This window comes from Rhinopithecus bieti, unplaced genomic scaffold (genome assembly GCF_001698545.2).
Source record: "Rhinopithecus bieti isolate Rb0 unplaced genomic scaffold, ASM169854v2 scaffold_33444, whole genome shotgun sequence".
In the NCBI taxonomy this organism is placed as follows: domain Eukaryota; kingdom Metazoa; phylum Chordata; class Mammalia; order Primates; family Cercopithecidae; genus Rhinopithecus; species Rhinopithecus bieti.
In genome coordinates this window covers 136,244-156,466 of record NW_016814544.1, presented here as the reverse complement: position 1 = coordinate 156,466, position 20,223 = coordinate 136,244, and the positions used below count along the sequence as shown (strand labels likewise).

The following is a 20,223-nucleotide window of genomic DNA, read 5'->3' as shown; positions in this document are numbered from 1 at the left end:
AAAAAAAAAAAAAAAAAAAAAAAAAAAGAAAATGAGAGGCTAGAGAAGAAATGTCTCTTACAATTTTCATTCTCAATTAGAATTTTGGAAACAGATCCAGAAACGGATTACCCACTTTTTCTAAAAGCCACAGAAACTGTAGTTTCTGCAAAAGAACCACGAAAATCTAGGCAATCGTAGCATGAGCGTAACTGGAGATCCTTGCGAGGTAAAGCAAGTATATCTGACGGATGGATCGCTGAGATGAACAAATCACATAGTTTAGGGAATGCGATGCATAGGTTTAACTTCTAATTTTCAAAGTGCTTTCTCACATCTGTAATGTCATAAAGTCCTGTTGAACTAAGAAAGGCAGGTAAGAAAAAAAGAGTTCTGGAGGTGTTCAATTTCTTCAATATTGGCTGCAGCCCACTAAATTCAGAATCCAGGTCTCCTGATTCTTGGCACTAAGCTGTTTCCAGGAATGCGCTTTGTTAAAAACAACCTTAGAACTTGACCTCCTTGATACACAAAGACAACCCAAATATTATTTAATCCAATTCTCTTTATTATGAAGAATTTGTGCTTTGACAATAAATATAGCATTGATATTTGTTTAAATAAAAAATAGGTTCTTAAAAGCCTAGTGAAAGGAAATTGTCTTTCATCATATAAGTACAGTTCCAAGAAAATACTTTTAATTTTATTTTCTAGCTCATTGTTAAGTCCATGTCTTAGCAAAATAGCCAAGAGTAGGTGGTTGTGTTTTCTTTTTTTTTTTTTTTTTTTTTTTTTTTTTTTTTTTGAGACGGAGTCTCCCTCTGTCGCCCAGGCTGGAGTGCAGTGGCCGGATCTCAGCTCACTGCAAGCTCCGCCTCCCGGGTTCACGCCATTCTCCTGCCTCAGCCTCCCGAGTAGCTGGGACTACAGGCGCCGCCACCACGCCCGGCTAGTTTTTTGTATTTTTTTAGTAGAGACGGGGTTTCACCATGTTCGCCAGGATGGTCTCGATCTCCTGACCTCGTGATCCGCCCGTCTTGGCCTCCCAAAGTGCTGGGATTACAGGCTTGAGCCACCGCGCCCGGCCATGTTTTCTTTTTCTAGAAATGGAGATGTGTAAAGCCTTGGATCTGCTTGTAGAAATTAACATCCCTTGCCAACCCAGAACACTGGCAATCAAAATGCCACCCTTCTTTGTGGTAGGTGGTAATAGGGGCCGTCTAAGTGATGTCGCGTCCCTCATGACTGGCAACATTCCTCTCCATCTCCTACCTTTGAGGGAAAGAGGACTCTGAGGTTGTTTCCATAACTTTCTATTTAGTTTCCTATTACTGCTGTAACAAATAGCCACAAACTTCCTGGCTTCGAACAACAAAAATCTGTTTTCTATAGTTCTGTAGTTCAGAAGTTTGAAGTCAGTACCACTGGGCCAAAATCAAGATGTCGGCAGGGCCATGCTCCATCCAGATGTTCTAGTGGAGAATCCACTCCTTTTCTATTTCAGCTCCTTGTGGCTGCTGGCACTCCTTGGCTTGTGGTTGCATTACTCCAACCTCTTCTCCCATGATCATATTCACTACCTCCTCCTTCTCTGTCGAGTCAAGTCTCCCTGTGCCTCCCTCTTGTAAGGGTATTTGTAATTACATTTTGTGCCCACCCTGATAATATCCCCATCTCAATTCTCTTAACTTAGTAATATATGGAAAGACCCTTTCCCCATATAAAGTAATATTCCCAGGTTCCTGGAATTAGAAAATGAATATCTTTGTGGGTCATTGTTCCTTCTATCATACTTTCACAAACAATTTATTTTAGGCAGTTTCATTCTTTTTAAAAAGCCTATTAATTCTGTAGGAAATTCAATCCAAATTAGGAACTACAATTATTTCCAATGATTAATACTTTTATTTCATTTCCAGGCACATTTTAGGGTCATGAAGGTAGCTGTGGTTTGAAAATACCATTTTGTAATCACATCTGTTCTTTTTATTCAAATTACATATGTTCTACTTTATGCAAACTTGTATTCTTAGTTTTGTGAACAAAATTTGAATGAAATACAATTTTCCTCCAAGGAAATTATAGTATAATGTACTTCCAATGATATAATAAAATGTGGTTAGAATGATAAGATTATTTTTTTCATGCAAATCTCTGACAAACGACAAAATAATTTAAACACCTGAAAAGAAGTCAGAGCATTCTTTCAAGCTTCCCCACCAAGAAGAGAAGATACACAACTCACCTTCTCCTAAAGAGGAGGAAAAATTAGGTATAAAACAGGTGATATGCAGTATGTTCTGTGCCTAATAACTAATCTCTCATGGCAGCTTACAACTGATTTCACAGCCATACTAAAGGAGTGATACCAACTTCAGCATAAACATGGCTCGCAATAAACTCATATGAGCCAATAGAATTTTTCAGTTTTCCAGAAAGGAAATGATAGGGGAAGCATACAGTGAGGGCTATCTTAAGTCATGGCACATATATTAATATTTTCACAGAAAGGAATCACAGAACCCTAAATCAACGGATGAGAGAAATTTCACCAAAGTAAAAGTGTTTATCCTTTTAGAGTTCACAGAAGATTTGGGGTTACAGCGAGTGCTCTTTTTCATCTTTATCTTCATTTATGTCATCAGCCTCTCAGGGAACATCATTCTGATTTCTCTCATCTGTGCTGATTCTTGGCCCCACACACCCATGAATTTCTTCACAGGAAACCTGTTGCTTCTGGATCTCTGGTATTCCTCTGTCACATCCTGCTGACCTGCAGTTCTGATGACAAAACCATCTCCTTTCCTGGCTGCCTGGCTCAGTTCTTCTCTGCTGGGCTGGCGTATAATGAGTGCTATCTGCTGGCTGCCATGGCTTATGATCGCTATGTGGCAATCTCCAAGCTCCTGCTTTATTCCCAGGCCACGTCCCCGGAGTTATGTGCCCATCTTGTTGCGGCATCTACTGTATGAATTAGCTATTTGTCCTGATGTGCTCCCCTCACTGCCCTACCTCGACAGGCCCCAGTGTGTGTTGTTCCCCTCTCTGTGTCCATGGATTCTCATTGTTCAGCTCCCACTCAATAGTGAGAACATGCGATGTTTGGTTTTCTATTCCTGCATTAGTTTGCTGAGGATGATGGCTTCCAGCTTCATCCATGTCCCTGCAAAGGACATGATCTCATTCCTTTTTATGGCTGCATAGTATTCCATGGTGTATATGTATACCTCAGTGATGGGTTGATAGGTGCAGCAAACCACCATGGCACATGTTTACCTGTGTAACAAACCTGTGCCTCCTGCACATCCTGCACATGTATCCTGGAAATTAAAATTAAAAAACAAAAATGAAAGAAAAAAACAAAAGAGAAGAGTATCTACTGTAAAATTCTCCTAGAAACAAGTTTGATTTTTTCCTTTCTGGTTCTCATTTTTGAGCTTGCATGATACAAAGATGACAGATTTCCTTAGCAATAGACAAAATAGAGAACGAATATCAATACTTAGAATCACTGTGCACTTTCAATAAGAGTATTTTCCTCAATAATGAAAGAATTAAGGACAGAAGTGCAGCAGTTACATGAGATAGGCAGAAAGGGAGATGTAGGTAGGACACAGAAACAGATCGAGAAGTAGGGCCAGAGAGAGATTTCAGAAAACTTTATATCCAAGGGAAGATTTAGAGTGAAAATCTTCACCAGAAAAACAGTGACTGTTAACGGTCAAGAATGTACTAATTTTTGTATGTTGTTTTTTAGTGTTATGTTATAAATTAATTAAAATTAGAGACTATTTCACTGTGATATATCAAATTTCCTAGTTATAGTAGTCTTTTTACAAATAAAACATGAGGATTTTCCAGCATAAAAAGGCCCTAGTGAATGTATTAGTTTGCAAGTGTTGCTATAACAAAATAGTGCAGCCTGGGTGGCTTATGCAACAGAAACTTACTCTCCCATTGTTCTGAGAGCTAAAAGTCCAAGCTGAAGGTGCTGGCAGGATTGGGTTCTTCTGAGAGCTCTCTCCTTAGCTCTCAGATGACACTCTTGCTGTGTTCACATGTGGTTTTCTTTCCATTCACTTATATCCCTGGTCTCTGTGTATGCTCACCTTTCCTTTTTATAAAGACACCGGTCAGATTGGATTGAGCCTATTCTAACTGCCTCATATTAACTTAATCACCTCTTTAATGGTCTCATCTTCAAATATAGTCAGATTCTAAGGTACTGTATAAGTTAGGGCTTCAACAAATGCATTTCCAAGACACAATTCAGACCATACCCCAGGGATAGGTAGTAGATTTCCAGTGGAGGAGACAAGGGCGAATAGCCTGGACAGAGAAAAGAGCGTATCACACAGAAAAAAATATAGACCACATGATACTTTCTAGAAAAGTCTAATTAGTACAATTTGGAAAAATTCAATTATAAGATACACCAAATATAACAGAATTCTGAGTTAGATCCATTAAGAGAGTCAACTTTTAATGACATACTACTTATTTCATCATATCCTAATTTATTTAACGTCCCCAAACTCCAGATGAACTCTAATTGAGTCTTTGGAGACAGAGGTATGGATTTCTGTGCTGGTGTGAGGGAGGTGTCTCAAAGGGCTGTTGAGGAAATACATACATTGAGTGCAACAAAGACGCATTACACACCAGAAGAGAGGGAAAAGTGTCACTTCCAAGAGCTGGTCTTCCAAACCAAGGGTAAGTGCCTGGGATCAGGGGCAACTAGGAAGTCTGGCCTCTCTCTGACCTCAGCTGCAAATCAGAAGGGGGATACAGAATCTGGCATGGCTGTCAAAGGATTTACTGCTGTGCCACACATGCACACAGGTGCACGTGCAGACTCCCTAGTACATCAAATTCCATTCAGTGATACATCCTGCTCTCACCTAGAATTTGAAACTCAGTCTTACATCTATGCTGGACCATCATATATTCACTTACACAGTGAAGAAATCAAGAGGGCAAAAAAAATGTGACTTGCTTTTCTGACTCCAGTGATTGTGCTACTCTAAACTACTAGTGTGTGGCATTTTCACTTCTTGGTAGTAATTTTCAGATGCCAGGAAGGCACATTCCTACCAAAGAATTTTTATTGCTCCAGTGAAGGGAGCAGAGACCTGGGCTGCTGCAGGGGAAGATGCATCTTGATAGGCCATTCTATAGGAGATTCTTTAGCACGATTGGCTCAGACATTTTCTGTGCCTTTTATTTCACATTCACAGATATTTGGTAACTTGTTTCAAATTCAGGATGGACTTGAGGTCTTGGAAGGGAGCCTTCTCTTTCATTTACTCTTCTTTCTTATTTTGATACAGTACACTGTGCTGGGAAAGTCCACTTGAGGATAGATCTTGTTCTGAATATTTTGAACCAGGTTAGAAATAGACAGTAGTGGCCGGGCACGGTGGTTCAAGCCTGTGATCTTAGCATTTTGGGAGGCCAAGGAGGGCAGATCACGAGGTGAGGAGTTCAAGACCAGCCTGGCCAACATAGTGAAACCCTGTCTCTACTAAAAATACAAAACATTAGCTAGGCATGGTGGTGGGTGTCTGTAATCCCAGCTACTTGGGAGACTGAGGCAGGAGAATCACTTGAACCTGGGAGGTGGAGGTTGCAGGGAGCGGAGACCATGCCACTGCACTCCAGCCTGAGTGACAGTGTGAGACTCTATCTCAAAGAAAAAAAAAAAGAGATACATAGTACTTTGTTAAACCAGCTTCAATATATGATGGTAATTAACCAATTACTCACTCTAGAAATATTTGCTGAGTGTCAATTCATTCATAGGAGCTGTTCCTCGTGCTGGGATATAGCAATAAACAAGACAGAGAAATATTTTGCCCTATAGATGTTGCATTCTGGTGAGGAGAAGCAGGCAATAGATTTAATAAACAGGAGTTAGAGGATGACAATAGATGAGGGGGAAAACACAGTAGAATCAGAGTAGAGTATTAAGGATAAAGATTGTTGGAGGGAAAGGGGCATGGAATGTAAAAGGAGTGGTTAGCAAGTACCTTTGTCAGAAAATGACATTTGAAAGGAACTTAAAGAAGATGAATGAGTCAGCCATGCTATCATCTGGAGAATAGTGTTCCAGGCAGAGGGAACAGACAGTCAAAAATGTTTGATGCTGGGACAGAGACGGCACATTTGAGAAAAAGTGAGAAAGCCATCAAGACTGGGGCAGAAGGAAGGAGGAGGTGAATGTTAGGAGATAAGGTTCTTTAGGTAAGGGGAGACAGATTATGGGTTTTAAGTTCGAATAAATTGGGAGACTTTACAGGGTTTTAAAAACAGAAGCAAGTTATTTATGTGTTTAATGGCCTACTCTGGCTGATGCATTGAAAATATGCCATAGGGAACAAGGGTGTAGATGAGTTAGAAGGTGATGGCAATATTCTTGACAGTAGATCATAGTGGTTTGAACAAGAGTGGTAAGAGTGGAGGTGGGGAGAAGTGGTCAGATTCAGGATACATTTTGAAGGTAGGAAAATCACAACTTTATGAAAGATGGAAAAGTAGATAAGAAAGAAACAGGGTAGACTGATTCCAAATTTTTGACTTCAGATACTGGAAGAGTGGAATCTTATTAACCAATATGGGGAATGAACAAATCAATTTTTGGAACTGAAGATTAGGAATTCAACTTTGAACATGGTTAGTTTTAAATACCTATTACTCCTCTCTTATTACAGCATATTAGCACCTGAGGAAACTCAGTCATCTTCCAGTAGCAGAATTTTTTAATCTGAAATCATAACCAGCAAATTAATAGATTTTTGGGAATTTGTGAACCCATTAAAATTTTGTGTGTTTTTACATATGTACATATTCATATTTGAGAATTATCATTGCCGAGTTTATCAAGTTCTCAAAGAGGTTCATGAGTCCAAAAATTTGAGAGCATTAATTATTTGCAGATAAAGATATTAAGAAATGCAGTGTTTAGAAAATATGCATAACTTCATAGGACTGTATTTTAAGGACACAAGAATATGTATGCAAATCTTGAGATGAAAAGAAGGGTGCAGTTGTCTTCAGCAAATTTAATTTCTCACTTCAACCAAGACAGTGGTAATATCCTGTATATCCCAAGATACGTGTGTATATAAGGACTGTTAATCTGCTCTGCCACACTGTATTGCAACAAGTGAGGCTATCTATTGTCTCATGAAAGTTTTTCTTTTTCTTTCTTTTTTTTGTTTTGAGACAGAGCATCTCTCTGTCACCCATGCTGGAGTGCAATGGTGCAATCTCAGCTCACTGCAACCTCTGCCTCTTGGGTTCAAGCGATTCTCCTGCCTCAGCCTCCTGAGTAGCTAGGATTACAGCCGTGCACCACCATGCCTGGCTAATTTTTAGTAGATACACAATTTTGCTGTGTTGGTCAGGCTGGTCCTGAACAACTGGCCTTAACAGATATGCCTGCCTCAGCCTCCCAAAGTGCTGGGATTTACAGGTGTGAGCCACCACGCCTGACCCATGATAATTTCTATAAGAGATTTTACCAAATTGGAATCATAGAAGTTTGGTGCTGGGAATAGGATCAACCAAAATTTTCAGATGGGTGAATTGCGTTCCTGGGATGCAGAATTACTTTCCTAAGTCATACAGGTGATTAGTGTCAGGGATATGTACCAAATATTGGACCCCGCAATCCTAAACCCTGTAACTCCTTTGTCGAATTACATGGGAGTAGTTGACAAAAATGTTAAATTCTAGGATTTTAGCAAGATACTGAATGATACCACCATTCTGGCTGAAATTGCTTCTTTGTAGAAACTTGGCCTTATTTATTTATGTTTTACAAGCTCAGAGTTTATAATTAAGTCAGATAATTACCCTCCCACTCAGAATAATGACAGTTAAAAATTTGTAGATTGATTTTCTGTCCAGAAAATGGGCTTTCTTAACATTGATGTTTTCTTACCCCTTTCGAGGTAAAAACACGTAGGTTAGGAATTGTTACAATACTTCTCCAAGATTACAGAACCACCAAGTAAGAAGATCTGGTTTTGAACTCAGACACCATATCACTTGGGCAATTCTACCTATGCCAGGCCTGTCTTTTCTCACCTGGGCTTGCTCATGTCTGTGGGTAGCTCTTAGCACCACTGTAGACTGGATCATATAGAAGGGCCTCACCCGCATGTTTGGGGGACAGCTTGCAGTTACCTGGGGTGACAGAGTGAGCACAGCCAGATATCTTATCCAGAAAACTAACCCAGGCTTATATACATGGTGGTGGTAGGATTCTAAAAGTGAGAAGAGAAACATAAAAAGCCTCTTGAAATCTAGGCTTTGAATCCACATGGAGCTGCCTACCTTTCAATCTATTGGCCAAAACAAACCACCAAGCCATCCAAGACTCAAGGAGTTAAGTATAAGAATTAGAATAGTAACTGGTACATGGTCAAAATGTATTTGTATTTGTAATATAAATAGCAGCTTTAATAATCTAATAGTTAATATAAATACTTGACACATAAGAAGTTTTCAATAACTTATGGAAAGATAGTGAAATTTTTGAGTGCCCACTAATGGACCCAATATTGGACTGTGTTATTTTTATGTACGTTTTCTTTATTCAATCAGACAGTCTGTCAAGAAGTTATTAGTCAGTCAGGTACAATGGCTCGTGCCTGTAATCCCAGCACTTTGGGAGGCTGAGGTAGGTGGATCACCAGAGGTTAGCAATTTGAGACCAGCCTGGCCAACATGGTGAAATGCTGTCTCTACTAAAAATAAAAAAATTAGTTGGGTGTGGTGTGGGCGGCCATAATCCCAACTACTCGGGAGGCTGAGGCAGGAGAACTGCTTAAACCCAGGAGGCAGAGGTTGTAGTGAATGGAGATCATGCCACTGCACTCTAGCCTGGGTGACAGAGCGAGATTCCGTCTCAAAGAAAAAAAAAAAGAAGTAATTAGTTATCCTTGTGAGTTTCATTTTTCTTTTCATGTTTGTGAGAATATGAGACTTGCCCTGCATTAAATAGTTAATAAGTAAAATTCCTAATTTTCAAATTATTTTGACTCCAATTCCAGTAATTTTCCAAATCATGGACTGAAGTCCTATAATTCTAGATAGTAAGGGAGAAAAATCTACAAGTTTCTTAGTAATTGTTGATTTGTAAATTAGTAATAATTGATACCCTTGTTAACTTGTGTCAATACAAAAATCACTAAGTGATGCTTTTCCCTTCTTGTGATAGTCAGGCTTTCACCTCTGTGGACATGGACGTGGGAAATCGCACCATCCTGACTGAATTCATCTTGTTGGGTTTCTCAGCGAACCCCCAGTGGCAGCTGATTCTATTTGGAGTGTTTCTGATGCTCTATTTGATAACCTTGTCAGGAAACATGACCTTGGTTATCTTAATCCGAATTGATTCCCACTTGCATACGCCTATGTACTTTTTCATTGGTAATCTGTCTTTTTTGGATTTCTGGTATACCTCTGTGTATACCCCCAAAATCCTGGCCAATTGTGTCTCAGAAGATAAGCGCATTTCCCTGGCTGGATGTGGGGCTCAGCTGTTTTTTTCCTGTGTTGTAGCCTACACTGAATGCTATCTTCTGGCAGCCATGGCTTATGATCGCCATGCAGCAATTTGTAACCCATTGCTTTACTCAGGTACCATGTCCACTGCCCTCTGTACTGGGCTTGTTGCTGGCTCCTACATAGGAGGATTTTTGAATGCCATAGCCCATACTGCCAATACATTCCGCCTGCGTTTTGTGGTAAAATATCATTGACCACTTTTCTGTGATGCACCACCATTGGTAAAAATGTCCTGTACAGACACCAGGGTCTATGAAAAAGTTCTCCTTGGTGTGGTGGGCTTCACAGTCCTCTCCAGCATTCTTGCTATCCTGATTTCCTATGTCAACATCCTCCTGGCTATCTTGAGAATCCATTCAGCTTCAGGGAGACGCAAGGCATTCTCCACCTGTGCTTCCCACCTCATCTCAGTCATGCTCTTCTATGGATCATTGTTGTTTATGTATTCAAGGCCTAGTTCCACCTACTCCCTAGAGAGGGACAAAGTAGCTGCTCTGTTCTACACTGTGATCAACCCACTGCTCAACCCTCTCATCTATAGCCTGAGAAACAAAGATATCAAAGAGGCCTTCAGGAAAGCAACACAGACTATACGACCACAAACATGAAGGTTATTCTCTTTGCAAATGCTGTTATTGAATTTTCCAGATTATTGTCTTATAAATGTTTGTTTGCATTTCTGTAGTTCATTTAAATTCAATAAGTCATATTTAAGACATTAAAAGACTGACCACATGAGTCTTTAATTGTTATTAGTTTGTTGTGATGTAAGCAAAACAAAGCAATATTTAAAACTTATAGTATTGGGTTGTTTGACATTCTGCAATACGGTATTTTGCCTCGGCAGTATTCAATCTTTCGTCGATTTCATTGTGTTTGCTGCCTTTGGGAGATCTTGGGGAACAAAAGAAATTATGTGGTTTAATGAGTATAGTTTGACTTTGAAGCTTGGTAAGCAATCTTTACTAGGTGACAAGAATATCTGAAAGAGTGAGACTTCTGGAAATATGCTCAAGATTTTACAAATATTTATTTTAAGAAAATCATTTCCTCAAAATTTCTTCAGAATGCTCTAATTGAGCATATAGGAAGGATCTTTGTAAACCTCATGCCTTCTACGTAAAGAGAATAAATTAGGAAGATGTTTAAGAGTTGTTCAGGTTACAAACAACAATGACAACAGCAAAACTATCTCTAAATTAATGAATAAATATGTGTCTTTAGAATTGCATATCATCCTAAAAGAGTGTTCTCTCTAACAAGGAGTGAGAACTCCACAGTACTCTCTCTCAGGTCACACAGTGATGTAACAACATCAAACAAAATGAAACAAATGAGCAACAGGAAGCACCGCTCCCTAGTTACCTTTCTTTTTCCTTTGTCCTGAGCAAAAGACATAAGCTGCATGTTTGCCGCTGGCCTGAACCCAGCCTGGGCCTTGAACATTCCTAAGAACTGATAAACTTGTTTAGGTCGATGCCTGAAATCCTGAAAAATCAAACGTGTTGCTAACCACGTGGAAACTAGCCTTGGCCTTGAGCCCAGTTCCCTAAACTCTGATATAAACTCTGTCACCGAACCCCCTTGTGATGGCAGGTTGAGTTGATATTTCACTCAGTGGCCTTTAGAAGACGGCAAGTTAAGGATTATTGGTTACAGTTTTCAAATCAGAAGCTTGCGGCTCAGAGGTTAGCACTTTGTTAATGAAATGTTATAGCGTTTGCTGGAATGAGCACATTTACAAAATTAATTAAAATTTAAAAATGTGGGACATATCGTTTTAGCCATTTCATTTGTCTTTGCTGTGACATTTCTCATCTTTCTCTTCAGCTGCATTTGTTTTCCAACACATCCTGCCTCTTTCCATCAAAATAATCATAACATTCTTATGCCTCTATCACAAAGGAAGCTGTTTGAGTACTTAACTATAAGGATTTGGGGTGCATCCCACAAATATCAATGATCCATATTATGATTTCTTTTCATCTCCACAATACTCACTATGTAGGAAAAGTAATTGGGTCAATATTAGGGGAAATAACAAAGTAAAATTCGGTTTTACTTTAGGATGTCAGAAGTATTACTCTTCCATTTTGCATTAATCGGAGATACTGAATTTTAAAAACTGTATCAATATTAAATTGAACCTACAATTCTGTAGTATATATTATAGTCTGATATCAAAACCATAAAAGACAAACAAGCAAACAAACAAAAATACAAAGAAGCAAAATTTTTTCTGTTGAATTTTGTTCAATGATAAAAAAAGAAATAGAAATCTAGTTCTGTAACCTCTCTGAGCAGTTTGTTATCACTTAGCACTGATTTGGGAACCTTAGGTCAATTCAGACTTTGGATTACGCTGACTTGAAGAATTGTTTCAGAGCTTCTTTCACGTCTTTATTCCTCAGACTGTAGATCATAGGGTTCAACATGGGGAACAGCACAGTATAAAAGGTAGAAACAATTTTGTCCCTCTCAAGGGAGTAGCTGGAACTTGGCCGAGAGTAGATGTAGAGAATGGAGCCATAGTATAAGGTAACAGAGATCAGGTGGGAGGAGCATGTGGAGAAGGCTTTGAGGTGGCCCTGGGTGGAGCGGATCCTCAGGATGGTGGCGATGATGGAGAGGTAAGAGGCCAGGATGAGCACAGTAGGGGAGATGACATTGGAGGCCAGCAGGAAATGCAGTACAGCCTGGTAGCTGTCTCTCACCCTGCATGCCAGCTTCACCAGGGGTGGGACATCACAGAAAGTCATCAATGACGTTGTCACCACAAAAATCCAGTGTGAATGTGTTGCTGGTTAATATTATTGCATTGACAAAACCCCCAGTATAGGAATGTAAAACCAAACAGATGCACAATCTCCCTGGCATAGCCTGAGCGTAAAGCAGGGGCTTGGAGATGGCCACGTAGCGGTCATAAGCCATGGCAGCCAGCAGGTAGCACTCACTATAGGCCAGTCCAGCAGAGAAGAAGAACTGACACAGGCAGCCAGCAAAAGAGATGCTTTTGTCTTCAGAGATGCATGTCACTAGGATCTTTGGGGTGTAGACAGAGGAATACCAGAGATCCAGAAATGACAGATTTCCAATGAAAAAATACATGGGTGTGTGGAGGCGGGAGTCATTACAGATCAACATGATGAGGGTGCTATTTCCTACCACAGTCAGAGAGTACACGCCCAGGAACACCGCAAACAGGCCCAGCTGCATCCCTGGATCTGTGGTGAAGCCCAGCAGGATGAACTCAGTCATGGTGTGATTGCTCCTCTGCATGGCTTACGGATACCGCACCTACAAATAGAGTAGAAGAGAGTTTAATTGCCTCAACCAACACCAAATGATGGCATTTTCGATGCTAAGCACCTGCAATAATATAACCAACACTAAGCAGGAATTTTGGCTGCCTTGGGCAGGTGATAGAAGTTTTCTGAGCTTCAATATATTTATTGTAATAAAATGCATTTAATAACAGAAAAACCTTCATGCTGTTGAGAGGTTTATTAATTTTTTCTTGAAAAACAAAATATTTATTGAGCCCTATGTGCTGTTCCAGACAGTGGGATATAGCAGTGAAGATGATAGGGCTGACTCCTATCCTACTGAGCTTTTATTTTAGAAGGGAGAGATACATAAAAAACAAATAAGTACAGTGTCAATTAATGTTAAATGCTAATAAGAAAATAAAACAAGATGATAGGATAAAAACCAACTAGGAAAGAGCTCGTCTAATTTAGACACTGAGAGAAAAAAAAATTCTTTTCCTGTTCCCAGCTATGGATGGACAAATTGTTCAGAGCCTATGAAAATTGAAACCTTCTAAACACTATGGTTTAGAGGGTGATAACAATGTATTTTTCCACAATCACAGAAAAAATTATCTGCTTAGTTACTCCACAGGAGTCTTTGGTACATTTATCATGAATTCCAGGGAAGGAATCCGGTTGAGAATTAGGGTGAAGCTTGGGTAAAGACCAATGAGTTTATCTGTTTCTGCCAAGTAAAAAAATGTGTGATTTCTTTATGGGTATTTGGGGTGTAAAATATTGAGACTCAGCATTACTTCTCATCTCTATAAGCAGCCCTGGACATGGTTCTTAAAAGGACAGTTATCCCAAGTTGATATTGTCTAGAGCAATAGTTCTGAATGCCATAATATTGGAAAAATCTTCTTGTCAAACAAACATTTAGAAATGCTTCCTTTAGATTCTTGAAATAATATGTATAGTTGATGTAACCTAAGTATAAACATGTATGTATGTGTATGCAAACTATCCTAAGTCTAATGTAAATGGATGTAAAAGAAAAATAATTCACAATACAAATAATGAAATAATTATAATACAGGTTGTATTATAAAATAATTTGAATTTCAATATATAAATGCTGGATCACTTAGTGAGATATAAATAGTAAAATCGACACATGTAGAATCATCATTAATGTGTTGGTGACTCAAATATCAGGAATCATGTTGATATTGGTGATATTTTCCTGACAAGTTCATCAAGTCTTGACAAAGTTCCAAACAAAGTAAACCACAATCTTTCCTTGGTTTTATTAAATTGTTGTATAGGAGGACCTTGCAAAATATAAGTTTTCTTTGTCTGTAGAGCAGAGTAGATTTCAAACTGATGTAATTATAACAATATTTTCTAATGCACAAATATGCATTGGGAGTCTGGGTGTAGGGAATGGAACATTTTTCTTTGCATAGGGCTGTCCCTATGGATGCAGGATGTGTTCATACTTGTCTACTACATACTAAACATCCAGTAGTCCTCTTATCTTTGTGATAATAATAAATCCAACCACACTCTTAAGAAATGACCATCAATGATAGACTGGATAAAGAAAATGTGACACATATACACCATGGAATACTATGCATCCATAAAAAAGAATGAGTTCATGTTCTTTGCAGGGACGTGGATGAAGCTGGAAGCCATCATTGTCAGTAAACTAACACAAGAACAGAAAACCAAACACCACATGTTCTCACTCATAAGTGGGAGTTGAACAATGAGAACACATGGACACAGGAAGGGGAATATCACACGCTGGGGCCTATTGGGGGTTGGAGGGCAAGGGGAGGGAGAGCATTAGGACAAATACCTAATGCGTGCAGGGCTTAAAACCTAGATGATGGGTTAATAGGTGCAGAAAACCACCATGGCACATGTATTCTTAGGTAAGACAAATCTGCACGTTCTGCACATGTGTCTCAGAACTTAAAGTAAAATAAAGAAAAAAAGAAAAGTAAAAGAAAACCCAGCAGCTATGAGCACACAAAGCACAAGTTTTGGTAGCTAAATACCATTTTTCCACTGAAGGGACCCAGAGCTCCTTAAACCTCCCAAGTTTTGGTCAAGGATTACATAAGATGAGTCTGGGACATCTTGTGGCAGAAACTAAGAAAATATTCAAAGATTATAAAGACATGTTAAAACGACCCAGAGGCTAGTTTGAAGAAGTTTCCCCTGGATGCATTTTAGACAATTTCATATTATAAGTATAATTACCGTAATTGAATAAAACATATTGAATATAAAATAAAAAAAGAAACACTCTTTAAAGGATATTTTCATTTATTGAGACCCCACTCCTCCAAAACTTTGCATTTTACTTTGTAAAGCTTCATAGGCTTTTCTAGGAATTGTGTAAAGAAATACAAAATAACTGGAAAATGTTCCTAAGTGGTAAAATTACCTGTGGCAGTATGGCTCTCCATTTACTTTTTTTACTGGGTCACTGGGGTAAAGTGGAGATAGAAGCCCACAGGATAGAGCAAGGGTTTTTGTTTCTTTTGCATGTTACATATCCCCACTGCCTAGAATAGTACCTGGCATATAATAGATATACAATAAATATTTATGGAATAAACAAATGGGTAACCCTGACTCAGAAGAGAAACAAGTCAAGAGAATTGATGTTCTGGGTGTCCTCTAATGATGTCATTATACCCTAAAACCACTACAGAATTGCTTGATATTCCGCATGCATTTCCCAGCACCAGTAATCGCAGGTCATTTGTGTTTTTTGCAGACAGGTGTAGGGACAAAGAAATCAGTCTACAGTATAGCCAGCCTAAACAAATATTTGTTTTCCCAAATGGAGTGTCTGTGAAGAAATTGTTTTTCATCTGAGCAACAGATTGCCTGTCATTATGTGTCATCACGTTTAGGAAGCAAGCCTAAGAAATCAGAGCTGATTGCTCACACTAGAGACAGATGAGATACCCTCGAAAAAGCATTTGTCTTTCAACAACTGAGAAGAATTCAGGTTCTTCATCACTAGTCAACAATGTAAAGCCTCAATTTCTTCATATGTAAGATAGGGATAATTCATCTCTTCTTAGGGTTGTTGTAAAGGAGTTTACTCAAATAAGGACTACATACAGCGACTAGCATGTTATAAACACTCAAGTAACAAATGGTTGTCAAATTCTTTGTACCTTAGAGTGCCCCAGTGTTTCTAACTTAGGAGGTTGCAGGCAAGCCCCCAGGAATCTGCTTGCATTAAAGCAGCCCAAGTGCTTGTAATGTGGGTTGTCTGTAGGTCATGTTGAGAAACACTAAAATGAATATCAGTTGTATTTATAAAAGTTTCCAGAATCAAAATGAAGTTAATAGTGTTAAATAAAAACAAGTGACAAATATGGCTGGGCATGGTGATTCATGCTTTTAATCCCAGAACTTTGGGAGGCTGAGTTGGGAGGGTCTCTGGAGCCCAGGTGTTCAAAAACAGTGTGGGCAACACAATGGGACTATGTTTCTATAATACATACATACATATATAAAATAATTTAAAAGTGACAAAAGAGCCAGAGAAGGCAATTAAGAGAGGTTTTTCATGCTTGTATGCCTGATAAAACTATCACAAAGACTGCAAAAAAACACACTTCTGCACAAAGATCATCACAACTTTACACAAAAAGAGTACTTCTGCAAGGACATCTGCCCAGAAACTGCCTGTCCAACTGGGCATCTACCGGGTCACGCATCGCCTGCTACTGCTGGGTGCTGGAGAATCTGGTAAAAGCACCATTGTGAAGCAGATGAGGATCCTACATGTTAATAGGTTTAATGGAGAGGGCGCTGAAGAGGACCCGCAGGCTGCAAGGATCAACAGAGATGGAATATATTACCCCGGGTGATGGCTACAGTTTCTCATCTTCCCGGCTATGTCCTATCACAATTCACATGCTGGAATTGCTCCGTCTTAGGAACTTCTAATAAGAGCACTATTCTGTTGTCTGGAAGGGATGGGGGATGGGGCCCCTACTACCTGACCTTGAACTATGATTGAAAAAAATAACAAAAAATGGCCTGAAATACTTAATTGGTAAAACTGTAGTATGACAACTATCCAAAAAGACATCTATATAAGAAATGACTAAATGACAACCTATGGTACCAAAAGTTGGCATTTGAGCAAAATATGGCAAGTCCTTAGTAAGCAACCTACTGTGTACTAGATGTTGTGCAAAACCCTTGAACCCTACTAATACCTTGTCTGCGTATCTCTCTGTGACTCTGTTCTGCAAGTAAAGATAAGTATTAACATTTGTGATAAATAAAAATTCTCTGCATGTTTCAGCAAAACCAACAAACAACAAAACAACAACAACAACAACAACAAAACAGGCATCACCCTTGTCATCAATCTGTGTAGCCAAAGATTATTATTCCAAAATCATCACATAATTCTCATTAAAAAAAAAAAAATCTTTGTCTTCCATTACCTCCCCGAATATGCCTATAGTTGACTGTGACATTTGCATTCCCATGGCAACACTCTATTCTCAAATCAACCTATTTTTCTTTTAGATAAGCCTCTCTGTGTTTGTTATTTAGGTTGACACACATGGTGTCAGAAATAGAACCCGTAAAAGATAATGATCCAAAGAAACTGGTGGTTCTTGAACTGATATGCAGTGCTCACCTGAGCCCTTTGTGCTTTCCTCCACTTCCTTGGCTCGCTTTCCTGCCCTGATGAGTCTTCTCTTAGGCTGAGCCTGCCTCTTTTAGTATAGGCTTTTGTATATTAGTCAGGATCTGTATTTTTTTTGTTTTGTTTTGTTTTTTTTTATAAAGTCACCTAATAAGGGACTATGCACCCCTCCTGGGGTGATAAAAGACTTTTCGTCTTTTGTGGTAAATCTTTTCTGGTGTAAAGACATGGTCTTTCTGGATTGAGTACTCTAGTTCTACAGAATTTGCATTCTATCTAGGAGGCATGTCTTTTGTAGAGAATTCACTTTTGGTCTCTGTGCCTAGTTTAATATTTTGTTTGATCTTTATGCCGAGGTTAAAATTTTTGTGAACACTCTTATCTTGGTTTCTTTTGATTTGGTTTGATTCTTTCCCCTTCATTTTTAAAAAAATTATTCTGAAAGCAAAAATATATTCTAAATGGTGGGTGCAGAAAGGCTAATTAAAAGCCATTAGTGCAATTGCTACGGCCTAAAACGCTGATCTAAACTACTGACATTTCCTGACAGGAATGATAGTATTTTCTTTGCTCTCAAGAGATGACTAAGAAACAGAATGGGTTTTTTTAAACATAAAGGCATGACAGGTTTTTGGAACTCCAGCTAGCCACATTTTATGGTCCATGCTTATGCATATTTTAAAATTGACAAGCAATGTTACATCAAGAAAAATTCAGAGCTCAAATGTTCATTATTTAAACTCTTTTTAAAGACCTGCAACTATCATGCTAACATGTAGGGACTTCTAAGTTCTCTCTCTTTCTTGTTTTTTCTTACTGCCAACTTTGAATCTGCTGACTTTTCTACTGGGGATGACATAAAACTCACTGCTTACAGCGTTCTAGTCAATATTTTTTTTAAAGTATTAAAGTGCTTTTAAATTAATAGTTTCACAAATTACAAGAGCTCCATGGTAACCAACAACCTAGACACCATTAGAAAATATAAATTTAGGTTTACCTGACTAAAATTTGTTTATGGTGATGAAATAATTTATTGAAAAATTAATAATCTATAAAAAGAACTAGGTAAATATATATAAATATTAGGATCTCAGGTATAACAGGTCAAAATCTTGAACACAAAACAATATAAGTCATCTCTGTCTGGCATTAAAAAATTTGCTTTTTCTGCCACACAAAGACCAACCCCCAAGCCCCTGCCAAAAAACACAACACATCCTGCTAAAATTCTTTCTTGCCTGCATTTGTTAATCAAACAAAACAGACCTGCAAAAAAAAAAAAAAAAAAAAGATAGATGTGTTACTAGTTCACCACTGTTTGGAGATCTTGTTTTTCTAGTACAATTCAACCAGTCCTACTAAAATGTAAACAACTGAAAATTTAACTCTAAACTCATTTGAGACTGAATAAACAAAATAGAAATGTTAAAGAGGCTAAGAAAAACAGACAAATAAACAACAATAAAACCCAAGCTACTATATAAATTGCTTCACCCAAAATTTTGATCTGCAGCCTTCATTAGATTACCTATTGATGGTTATCACATCTTTGTTTGTGTCTGCATATATGTGTTTAGGTGTATATGTGTATGAACATGTATTATGTTGCATGTTGTTTCCACATGGTAAAATCTGGCATAGTTGGCAAAAAATTTCTTATTTTTTTATTTTTTTGAGATGGAGTCTTACTCTGTCACCCAGACTGGACTGCAGTGGCACTATCTCGGCTCACTGCAACCTCTGCCTCCCGGGTTCAAGCGATTCTTCTGCCTCAGCCTCCTGAGTACCCCTCCTGGGATTACAGCACGTGCCGCCACCACTCCTGGCTAAGTTTTGTATTTTTAGTAGAGATGGGGTTTCACCATGCCAATTGGTCAGGCTGGTCTTGAATCCTGACCCCGTGATCTGCCCTCCTCGGCCTCCCAAACTTCTGGGATAACAGGCGTGAGCCACTGTGCCTTACGGCAAAAAATTTCTTAAGGAATTCTATTTACATAGCTTAGACAAATGAGCACTCATATAAAATGTATAATAACCCAAATGCTTTTTTGTTCATGTGACTTAAGTGCATCTTTAATAAAAAAGCTGGTTTTAAAATTATCAGCAAATTGTCAACATATCTTTTTGCCCAGGTGTACTGGTAGAGTTTTATATTTGTCTTTGCTAGATGTTTTAGGGTGTTGGGGTTTGACCCAAAGGTTATAAAACTAAAAACCCAGCCTAAAATAGAATAATCTTTGTCAACTCTTTGATAATTAAGGCTAGTTTAATCATGTTTGTTTAGTAAAAATAGCTATCTCTTCTAAGTTATAATTAAATATTCATACAATTAACTTTAAGATTTCTACTTAGGTATACACCTGATACTCATAAGTTATAAAAATAGGAAAATAACTAGAAATGATGACTAGCTTTATTTCATATCTCAATTTTCATAACTAATCTATGTAAACTATAAAAAATGAATAAATTAGATAATAGAAATGAGGTAAATGTCTGTAAATATAGTTTTCATGTAATTTGAAATCTTAAAGTTATGTTATATTGAATTAAATGATAGATATTCATTAAATGTCTGAGTCATTTCCAAATAAGATCAAAAGATAAAACAAAATTCTGACCATAAATATAAGTTTCTTTTCTTGGATTCTAAAATAATATAGAAAGACTAAATAGATTTGGTTCTATGAATATACATAAAATTATGTT

At 38.2% G+C, this 20,223-nt stretch overlaps 4 protein-coding genes across 9 annotated transcripts in view; 3 read left to right on the top strand and 1 right to left on the bottom strand.

Moving 5' to 3' along the window:
* The window catches only part of LOC108514874 (olfactory receptor 4C11), a 416,510-nt gene that overhangs the window by 272,740 nt on the left and 123,547 nt on the right, over positions 1 to 20,223 (top strand). The gene's annotated exons all lie outside the window — the stretch shown is intronic.
* Positions 9,183 to 10,163, top strand: LOC108514868 (olfactory receptor 9G4-like). The gene is given in 1 exon segment (XM_017851388.1): positions 9,183 to 10,163. A coding segment is annotated over 1 exon segment (981 nt).
* Positions 11,901 to 12,834, bottom strand: OR9G1 (olfactory receptor family 9 subfamily G member 1). Its single transcript, XM_017851392.1, is given in 2 exon segments — positions 11,901 to 12,309; positions 12,311 to 12,834. Coding segments are annotated over 2 exon segments (933 nt in total).
* LOC108514829 (guanine nucleotide-binding protein G(s) subunit alpha-like) lies at positions 15,789 to 16,714 on the top strand. The gene is made up of 2 exons (XM_017851315.1): positions 15,789 to 15,863; positions 16,523 to 16,714. Exons 1-2 carry the CDS (start codon positions 15,789 to 15,791, stop codon positions 16,712 to 16,714), a joined length of 267 nt encoding a protein of 88 aa, XP_017706804.1.

What these genes read in the sequence shown, in the direction of transcription:
- LOC108514829 (XM_017851315.1), top strand. Translation starts at nt 15,789, where the DNA reads ATGAGATACCCTCGAAAAAGCATTTGTCTTTCAACAACTGAGAAGAAT. An exon ending in CTTCATCACTAGTCAACAAT is followed by an intron (nt 15,864 to 16,522) that starts GTAAAGCCTCAA and finishes ACATCTGCCCAG; the next exon opens with AAACTGCCTGTCCAACTGGG.